Here is a 10,909-nt window from a genome sequence, read left to right as displayed (position 1 = left end):
CTACTTCCATGAGTGATTCTTTTGTACAAATAAATTGTAACAGAGATGAATTATTAATGAATGTTTTTGACGGGTGTAAATTATTGATGTTTTTCTTAGATGATTTTTCACCCTTTTCGTGATTTTACCGATTTTAAAATGTTTTCGTAAATTAGACTCGCATATGTTTTACTTCATTTTGAAAGCAGGGTTATGTTTGTAATTTTATGGCAATAATCACAACTAAAAACTAAGTCTGGCGCCCGCAATAAACCCACAATGTAGCTGTAACCGCGTAGCGCCATCTAGTGCGATTCTTACATACTACTTCAACTCCTTTTTTAATTCAAACAAACGTAATAAAACGAAAAAAAAACACTTAAATAACACGAACACTATTTTATTCAATCATAATTATCACCAAAATAGGTATTATAACTATTTTTTATCATAAGTATCAGCCAAAACATAATTCTGTAACTTCAATCTTAAACTTTTGATCGGCGTTGCGATTATCTTTTATCAAAATATCGGTTATAGGCAACCTGTGCGCAAATGAACTTCGAATTTTTATAATAGTACTCCTCCATTCTTTAACACCTTCCTGCAAAATTAATAAAAAAATATTAACTTATGTTTTGACATTATTCTAAGATAGTTTAAGTATTAAATAACAGATGGCGCTTATCTCAATTCGACATAAACAAGACAGAAGATTCTGATTAGTCCTACATCCAACAGGTTCCTGCTAATTAAACAGATACCAATTCTCAACATGAAATTCCTGGGACCAGTAAATATTTTTTTCGGATATTAGGGAACATAATAAAACAACGTCACGCCTTTTTAACCCCGAAGGGCTAGGCACAGACAGGTGCACATTATGGCACGTAATGCCACTGTACAATGTACACTCACTTTCCACAATTTAAGTTGTAAGTCCCATGTAATCACAATTATAAACATTGTGTCAAAAGTCTGAGATGAGAGAAGAGGAGGATATTTCCTGATCTAAAAATTATGTCTGAGGTAATTTTGATATAAAACTTACCCTTTTCAATAAAATCGAGAAAATCCCATTTTTTGGACATTCTTACCACGCAATTTTTTTTCCTTAAACGGGACAATTGGGACTTTTGACAGAATGTTTATAATTGTGATATAAACATACCAATTTTCAGCTAGGTGTGAATTTCGTGGGTTTACTGATTTATTGATCTAATTTGACCGGAATATTTACTTAACTATTCTAAAGTATACTACAAATTAGCAAATTAAAACCCTAACTATATGTTTGTAAAATATATGTTACCTCACAATGATCAGTTTCCGTTGGTACTGTATAATAAACTGGCGTTTTTGGAGTCGGAAATGGTCCGATTACAACATCGTTCCAAGTCAGTAGTTCTAGTGATGTTGCTGAAGTATTGTTTTTAGGATAAGGTACCGAGTCCCAACAGTGATATTTAATTGTTTGCTGAACTGTCACTGATCTTTCTTGAAGCCATGTTATTTGTTCTATTGTTAGCTGAAATATAGAAGAAACAAATATAAATACCCATGCAACAATTCATGATTCTGAATCTATGTTTGTAGTAATAATCTATATCTATTCTTACATATAAATCTGTATTGCTGTTCGTTAGTCTCGCTAAAACTCGAGAACGATTGGACCGATTTGGCTAATTTTGGTCTTGAATTATTTGTGGAAGTTAGAAGAAGGTTTAAAAGGTGAGAAAACATATCTGATGTTACTAGAGGTCCAATTAACTCCTCGATTCCCTAACAGGCTAACAACCCTTAAATTACTAAGCCCTAAAAGGCTGGCAACGCTCTTAAAACGTTTCTGGTATTTCGGGTGTCCATTGCGACTGCGATTGCTTACCATCAGGTGATCTGTTTGCTCGTTAATTGCCTTATGGTTTCGTGTAGCATTTCTTGTATTAACAGACGCCTAACTAACTATAACTGTAATCTATATATTAACTAAGTTCGAGTTTGGTCCAACTGGTGCTTCAGGATTTTTCAAAACATCTCAATATTTATTTACTCTCCTAAGTGATTTACTTACTTGGTAAAGATCCATCAGATGCACACCCAAAGAGCTTAACCAGACTGATTGATTAACTGATTTATGGTTTATTTCTGAAGTTACATTTTTATTAGGCATGCAAGTTTCTAGAGTGGTCATGTTACAGTAGACTTCGAATTCTTTATCAAGAGGTCCCATTGTGTATTTTCCTGCAAACAAATAAAATAAATAAATATGAGGGACTTAGGTATACCTAAATCACGACGGCTGGGGTTGAGGAGGTTCGTTCCTTCACGTGCCCTGCCTCCTTAGCTAGCATGACTGCTTAGTAGAAGGAGGAGACAGCGTCCCAGTCTCCCTCGTTCCGCACCATAGCGACCGAGTCCATCGGGCGGTCTTCCCTGTAATGACACCCGGGCGTTTCCTCCCGCCCTATTAGAAACACGAACCTACCGAAGCTCCTATGTCCGGTAAGCACTTACGTCAGGCGGTAGGTGAGGACGCCATAGCGCCTTTCAAGCCACTCCTCAAAGAGGGGACTTACCGCTGCAATGACAGCGAGCCCAGAGCAACTTAGGCTAATTTTATTTTAGAAAATAAAGTCACAAATTCGGTACTCCACGGGAGCGAAGTGGTGGTAGCACCAGCTAGTAATAATATAATAGTATAATTTTCCGAAAAAGTTATAAACAATCGGACTCGTTGGTCGAGTGGTCGCATTACTGCTGAACAAGGGGTCTCGGGTTCGATTCCCGGGTCGGGCAAAGTATTACTAGGCTTTTTTCGAGGAACTTCGACTAGTTCTCGGTAGTAGCACGGAGTGCTAGAATTGTGTCTCAGGATATGGCAATAGAGCTCAGCCCCTTTACATGCGACTTTAACACGACGCGGCGATTGTAAACTAGTCGAGTTCCATCGTATAGCGGCATTACGTGCCGTAATGTGCACCTCTGCCTACCCCTTCGAGGATAAAAGGCGTGAATTTAGTGTGTCTCACGAAAGTTACAATTTTTAATTCATTTATCAATATTGGTTAATTTTGATCTTACCGCTTTCGATATCGCTAGGTGCAGCTTTACAAGGTTTTTCTACTGCTACTTCTGGGTCCCATGCATCATCCCCGACTTCCATACTAGATTTTTCTGAAAACAAAATACTCAATGATTACATGCCACAAGATTGGGAACCACCCATGAAGCAATTACAAAGAGGAAATGCTATAATGTGACTGTGCAGTGTGAGAAAAAAAAACTGCCCTGCCTAATGTATAGCGTTTTATATTTAAATATTTATCGCGCGTTGTAAATACAAAACGCTTTTATTACTAAGTGACTGACTGACTGACAACGCACAGCCAAAACTACTGGTTGTAGAGACCTGAAATTTGTTGGGGAAAATAGGGAAGACAAAAGGGGTAGGTTAAAATATACGTTAATTTAACCACTGAACCGATTTACATACAAAATTACATACGAATACTGCCTCGTTGGCCGTGTGGTTGCAAGTGCGACTGCCGGGCAAGGGGTCTCAGGTTTGATTCCCGGGTCGGGTGAAGTATTACTGGGCTTTTTTCGAAAAATTTTCAGTGGTAGAACGGATTCTGGAAATGTGCCCGGTATATGGCAATAGGCTCACCACATATTACATGGGACTTAAAACATAAATTGTGAAATGAGGGTGTACATTGGCCCTAATGTGCACCTCTGCCTACCCCTTCGGGGATTAAAGGCGTGACGTTATAATAATAAAAAATTACATACGAATAACAGTTTGAGACTGTATTAAACATGAATACTTACTGAGGCCTGGCAATACACATGGGCATATTCCAGGTTTCCCTTCAAGTCCAGGTGGTCCTATTGGTCCTGGGTTACCCTGAAAAAATATGCATAATTTTATAAATTGTGACTTTTTTATTTTTAGGCTTAGGGCGAGGTCCATCTCATAAAAAAATATATATATTATGGAAAACGACGCTGTGACGACGCAACTTAGCGCAACGGACAAATGAGCCTCGCTCTTTCTCTTTCATTATCATCAATACACAACACATATAAACAGCCTTTAAATGGCCACTACTAGCCACAGGCTTCTTCTTGTATGAAACAAAAAATAACACTAATCACCAAACTTGCTCAATGCGGGTTGGCGATTTCAAACTTATAATTAGAAATTAAAAGTCTAGGTTTTCTCACGATGTTTTCCATCACCGTTTGTCAATGGTGTCTAAACAATCTTAGAAAGTAACATTTCAAGTTATGGGTTAGTTAAGGTGTTACGTTACGCTTGTTAACTTTTAGTTAAGAGGTGATTTAAGGGTGGTGGGTAAAAATAGCTGATGCCTGTCCCAGAGCTGCGGACTACCTAGCAGGTTTACCGGGGCTCCGGCTCGAAGGGCAGGAGTAGGAACGGGTGGTTTTTAGTCAGTAAGAGTCTGACACTCCCTCTAGCCTCACCCAAGGCAGTAGAAGTCATTGGATGATTTTCCCCCTTAAAATAAGGCTACTTTTAAATACTTACGGTGAGCCCACGTTCGCCTTTATCACCTTTGGGTCCCTGGAAGCGGAATAAAAACGTTTATGCAACATCGGATCACAGGTACTTGTTAACAAAAGTATAATTTTAATCTTATTATATTTTTCTTATTTAACATGGAATTTAATACAACAGTTGTCTTACCAAAGGCCCGATTTCACCTTTCGGTCCTTGCAACCCTGCTAATCCTGGAAAACCCTAGAACAAAATTACATGATAACTGTTTTTTAATCTGTCCTGAGCTTAGTTAGTTTTAGTCTACTTTTCAGCCATGATCGGCACATTGCAGGGCAAAAGTCTCCCTACCTTTCTTCCACTCCTCTCTGTATAAAGCCTCTCTGAGTCTTAGTTGTAGTTATAAGTTTTTAAACTGACATGGTCACTAACACTAGAATTAGAATTTAAAACGGGATATTTACCATGTTTTTAAATATTTATGAGTTTCCGATATTTCGGCACTGTTGCAAGCGCCATGATCACGGATCACGGAAAGTTTATCCGTTTACAAGGTATAAATTTATGGTAGTAATCGTAAATGGACATTTATAATTAACACCATACACATGTATATACGTGTATACCTAAGTATATACATATACACACCATACACACAAATTTAATTTGGATATAATGTATTATTCAAACAGAAAAGAGGAATACATATTATTCAACTCACAATTGGTCCTTGGTCTCCTTTTGCTCCATCTTTTCCTGGTTTCCCAGGTTCACCCTAAAACATAAAACAGTTTTGTTAAGGCACTAGCCCCACTCGTTTGTTGCTCTACGTTGCATCATCGCAGCGTCATTTTCCATATCGACGGTTGAAAAGGAAATAGGGTATGAGCGACATTTTGGTCAAAAATGAGTTTATTATGCTATCCTACGTAAAATTTTCTGCTCTTTCGAATGCGCTTACTCTCATGGCTCTACGATGACATTTTTGGCGTTTATACTCTAGCAAAAAAATCATTTTCCTAGTATTCTTTCGACGACCGACGAGTTTAACCCGTTGTCTGTCGGAACGCAGATCTACGCGAGACACAATGTGTTTTCTATTGTGTCTTATATACCGACAGACAAGGGGTTAAACGGCTCTCCTGACCATTTAATTTTTTGTCGCTTATACCCTGTTTCCTTTTAACCGTCGATATGTTTTTTAATGAGATGCCCCATTTGTCGCGGCGCAACAAACAAGTGGGACCGGGGCCTAAGTACCGAATTCTATATTTATAATTATATTTTTCCTCCATCTTCCATCTATAGTTGTTATTGTTAGAGGTACGTTTACAACTCTGCACAAGGCTGCAGATATCTAGCGTATAAACCAGCATAAACTGACCATTGTATGGACATAAAGTTCATACAAAGCGAGACCATGATAAACTGGTTATTTGTAGAAGATTCCTTACTGATTTAAAAAAATATTAATAAGTATTATGTATAATATTGGGTACTCTAATATTTGTAAATTCTTTTTTTAAATAATTTATACTTACGACTGATCCTGGTTCACCTTTTTCTCCACGAATAAGTTGGTTACCCTAAAAATCAATTAATTTTAAACATTATATTAGAACATGATATGTATGCATATAAAAATTAATTTGGTGCATATTATATGTAGTATGTAAGGACACATTAAGTAATAAAAAAGTTAAATGTAGTTGAAATTATTTATAAACTTTTTTTTTAAGTAAATTGCAATACTTTATTACTTACGAATTTTACCGAGCAGGTTGCTGAAAAATAAAACAAATATTATTAATTATTTTAAAATAACAAAATACAGGAAACATATTGTAATTTACCATACTTTATGTAAAAAATAATAAAGGTAAAGTAAACCACACCGTAGTATAAAAAAATATCCTATCACCCAAGTCAGTTCATACCCTATCGGTGTACCAAATTTCGTTAAAATCCGTTCAGTAGTTTCAGCGTGATTGACGAACAAATATACAAACAAAAAATGTTTCATAGTTTTATATAATATTATAGTGTGATTATTATAATACTTACATAATTGGCTCGTACATTTCCGTATTTTGTCGTCAGTGTTCTGTAAAATGCATTCATAAATTCTTATTTAATGTCAATACTTATAATAATAATGTAGGATCTAATAGTCAATAGGTATATATTTGTTACGTTATTATGAAAATCACTTACCAATGCTATATTTGAGATTTGCGCTGAAACAAAAAAAATGTTATAATATGTTTATATAGAAATGTTTTATCTAATACATAATTTGGTGGTGCGGGTGTCATGGGTTGACACCACCAACCCATGACACCCGCACCACCAAATTATGGGTTCGGGTTGACATCACCAGTCACCATCAGGTGACACGTCTGATCGTTGGCCACCAATTCCATAAAAAATATCGTCACAATCTTAGTTAACTTATTCCTCCGAAACAGCTTTACCAATATTTACCAAATTTTATATGCGTATTCAGTAGGTCTGAGAATTGGCTACTATTTTCCATACCCCTAAGTGATAAGGGTTGTTCACCCTGCAATTTATTTTTTAAATTTTTAACGAGATAATTTATAAGGTAAAAGAACGTTTGCCGTGTCAGCTAGAACATTCGAACGTTAAATAAAGGCGAGTCTTTGTGAGAACAACGGAGCGCGATCCATTCTGTATTGACTGAATAAGGTAGATGACTAATTTTATTTTAATTTCCGTGTTGTAGATTATTTTAAAACATTAGACATTATTTTATTTTCTTTCGAAAACCAATACTTTCGAAGCAATATTGATTTGAAATATCGCGTGACGTCACTTCTTGGTCTCTTTTTATAGTTTATATATAGAAATAACGTATTTGCTCCCACTTCTTATTTGACAAAATATGTGTCTAAAATTTTTTATTGCCTGATTGACGGACTAAATAGGTTTTATAAAAATAAATAATTTGATTACGGTTATTTACCTGTAGCCGAAGCATTTTGAAGTTTGAATGCTATGCACATAAATATTAAGCACAATTTAACTGTGACGTCCATTTTAAAACTTGACTCAGACGAACTGATGTTACAAGGAAACAATATACTGTCCTCATTTAACTAGGTATTTGAAGGGTTTATTATTATTTTTAGAGTTCCACGAGGATAAATGGTAATTGAAGCACATATGTTGCAAATAGCCATGGATACGGACAAGTATTTTTTGTTGTCAATAAACAAAATGATATCAAATCAAATATCAAAGCGGTGTGTGTGTACTTTCAAAATTTTATTATGTACTTTCAAAATTTTATTTTAATTATAGAAGTTTTTTTATTAGTGTAGACACATACATGATTATACTTTTATTATTGGTATGTGTGACAAGCTAAAATAAATGTTAAAATCATGTTTATAAAGTACAGTTTTCAACTTAATTATGACGGAGACCGAAAAAACTACAAGGAGGCGGTGCGAAACTATACGCTTAAGTTTTTTTTTTAACGTTGCCCCACATTATGATTTTCTCCTGTGTCGTGGGTGCGTTTACAAACATACAATTTCACATGCACATGACACCCAGACCCGAAACAACAATTTGTGGATCACACAAATAGTTGTTCAGTGCGGGAATCGAATCCGCGACACGTTGCAGTGCCCAGCCACCCCGCCAACCATGCAGTCAAATTATTGTTTCGCCATATGAGTGATATTACCAACCAATAACGTACTTGTAAATTACGGGTATCCATGGGTGGCGTCTAACTTGCAATTAGATGAGATGATCCATCTACACCGGCCTAATTCTTAAAATAAGCTTTTGACGTAGGTAGTGAATAGACCGTCAGGTTTGTGACGTGATGATAGGGGCAAGTGGAAAATCAAAATATATGAATATTGATAAATGATATTTATTTTGCAAATAGGTTACATGTAACTCTTTTACACGTCAATCTCTTAAATAACTAGATGAGGCCGGCATTTCCTATCGGACTACTCTGAGAAGAAATGCCGAAACAAACTCAGAGGTCATAGTCTCTTTTAAAGTCCAGACAAAATCAATTAAAGATGTCGGAGAATATTAAAAACCCAAGTGACTTAAGCCAGAGTAAGGAAACTAAAAAGTATGGAACCCGCAGTAGGCGAACACGACACATTAATTCTCGGTAGGTATATTCATTAAATTCTATTAATAGTACTTAACGTAATATCCTGATTCTGGCATTTATTGTTCCATTTTCCTGTTGAGTAGTTCAGTCTATTATTATAAGAATGTTAGCTCAATCAACAATGAAACTATTCGGATGTAATTTAAGCCATACTTCGACACGAATGGGCCGGCTCGACCGGAATAATACCACAGAAAACCGACATGAAACAACGCTTGCATTGTGTTTCGTTGTGTGAGTGAGGTTACCGGAGTCCCAATTAACCCCCTTTCCAATCTCCTATTCCGAAATAACCCTTAAAGTCCTAACCCTCAAAAGGCCGGGAATGCATTTCTTAAAGCCTTTTGTGTTTCGGGTATCCATGGGCGGCGGCGATCGCTTACCATCAGGTGATCCATGCGCTCCTTTACCGGCTTATACCATAAAAAATATTAATGACAATACAATGAAAGAAGTTTTTTACTGTATGAATGATGTTATAGCAGAGGCCCAATCCTCAAACGTTGCTATGGTATAATAAACCCAAATTCTCTAAAGGCTAGCACCTCACGAGCTCATCAAAAACTAAAACTTAAAAATGAACCTTAATACCACCCAGTATTATTTAGAAAGGCTGATCAACACAGTTCAATTTCAATTAAATGTTTTAATGCTCTATCAATTAAGTTGCTAGGAGCATAGTTTCGTATAAGAAGATTATTATAAAGGTTCAGTATTTTATTTTAACACGCCATTTTAGTGACCTATATGTCTGTGAGACCGGTAGTTTAAAAACTAAGAATATTTTTTACACTGTTTATCGACAATCATATAGCTCTGAAAAGCAAGAAACTGGGGGTTATTTCATTAGAAATATTGTATATACATACGAAAGTACCTACCCATTTTTTATTTCGAAATTTGTTTAACTGCGCCATCTAGAGTTGTCCGAATTAACTACTGTTTTCAGCTTGGAACTGAAGAGTAAAATGGTACGATGAAACTAAGTTACCAACAAAGCTTACGAACCGCGTTGCTTTTCAGTTCATATAAGGAGCGACAGGTGGCGCTTTACCAAAGAAATATTATTTTATGTGGCAAAATATTTTCTTCTCTTCTGAAAAAAACCCAGTTATTCTGAGTACCTACAAAAAGTTAAATAGAATATTTACCTTTATATAAAACAAATACATTTCGCTATACTAATTTACCGTGTACCTGTTATCATTTAGATTACCCGTGATCGTACCGAAATTTACCCCAAACTATAAGTAATTATTAAGATTAAAAATTATAATGACTACTAACAATAAAATACTTTTTACAAAAAGGTCGGTTAAAATTCTCTATCTCAATAACGACTTTATTTATTTGTCATTTTCATAGTCCCTTAATTAACGTTATTGTGATTTATATGTGAGTATGAAGTTCCAACAAATTCTGGTCTTCTTCATCAGTTCCAAAAGGTTACATTTTGATGTAAATGCTTCAATTGTAGATGAGTTAGGTATATATAGTTTGTAGAGGATCCCTCGTACCTATCCCATACTCAGTTTCACAATTATACCACCTCAGCTACTATTTCAGTTTTGAAAATCCATCGACAATTGACGGTTTGTATAACGGTATTGTGATTTCTTGTGAGTATGAAGTCCCATATTTCTGGTCTTCTTCAACAGTTCCACCTGAGTCAAAGGTTACTTTTTGACTGTAATGCTTAATTCTAGATGAATATAAAAATCACTATATAGTTCCCTATAATAATTGAGGAGTTCCTTCGTTTCTCTAAGATCCCATCATAGATCCTAACTTGGTGACAAATGCCACTTCCTATCTACTTTCGAACAAAAAAATAATTTTAAATCCGTCGAATTGACGGAGTATGTGAACAAACATCAAAAAAAAAACATACAAACAGTTAAACATAGTACCTCCTCCTTTTTGTGAAGTCGGTTAAAATGATCCGATTCAATGAAGGCAAATGCTTCATGGTACCGATACTGGTCAAGCCCTCCATGGCGTTTAATTCGTTAAACATATGAAACAAATTATGTATATGAAATTACATCATGTAACATTCACATAGTTAGGTATTTTTGTAGAATCAGTACCTATATACTACAGTTTCACATTATACCATAGCTACATCAGTGACGTCACAACTGCGGTTTGCGGTATTTATATGCCATAAACACATGACTAAAGGTTACAGAATGGTATGTATAGAAGGAAAAAAGGATAAAATAAATCCTTGTCAGATT

General features: G+C 35.6%; 1 protein-coding gene across 1 annotated transcript; it reads right to left on the bottom strand.

Annotated features, from left to right (window-relative positions):
* Positions 1–363: 363 nt before the first annotated feature.
* On the bottom strand, positions 364–7,625 carry LOC118270006 (collagen alpha-1(I) chain). The gene is made up of 13 exons (XM_050706787.1): positions 7,488–7,625; positions 6,716–6,738; positions 6,566–6,605; positions 6,266–6,285; positions 6,043–6,087; positions 5,223–5,276; positions 4,691–4,744; positions 4,532–4,567; positions 3,811–3,886; positions 3,061–3,153; positions 2,051–2,220; positions 1,292–1,507; positions 364–583 (listed from the first exon to the last, which is right to left on the bottom strand). Exons 1-13 carry the CDS (start codon positions 7,558–7,560, stop codon positions 437–439), a joined length of 1,047 nt encoding a protein of 348 aa, XP_050562744.1. The 5' UTR covers positions 7,561–7,625; the 3' UTR covers positions 364–436.
* Between the last annotated feature and the right edge of the window lie 3,284 nt (positions 7,626–10,909).

This window comes from Spodoptera frugiperda, chromosome 30 (assembly GCF_023101765.2).
Source record: "Spodoptera frugiperda isolate SF20-4 chromosome 30, AGI-APGP_CSIRO_Sfru_2.0, whole genome shotgun sequence".
Classification (NCBI taxonomy): domain Eukaryota; kingdom Metazoa; phylum Arthropoda; class Insecta; order Lepidoptera; family Noctuidae; genus Spodoptera; species Spodoptera frugiperda.
The sequence above is the reverse complement of the archived record's forward strand: the minus strand, read 5'-3'. Positions and strand labels throughout refer to the sequence as shown.

Bases quoted from the DNA above. Each gene is read 5' to 3' on its own strand.
- LOC118270006 (XM_050706787.1), bottom strand. From the start codon at position 7,560: ATGGACGTCACAGTTAAATTGTGCTTAATATTTATGTGCATAGCATTC. The intron at 6,286-6,565 runs GTAAGTATTATA...TTTATTTTTCAG, and splicing joins GAAATGTACGAGCCAATTAT to CAACCTGCTCGGTAAAATTC. The intron at 5,277-6,042 runs GTAAGTATAAAT...TTTATGTTTTAG, and splicing joins AAGGTGAACCAGGATCAGTC to GGTGAACCTGGGAAACCAGG.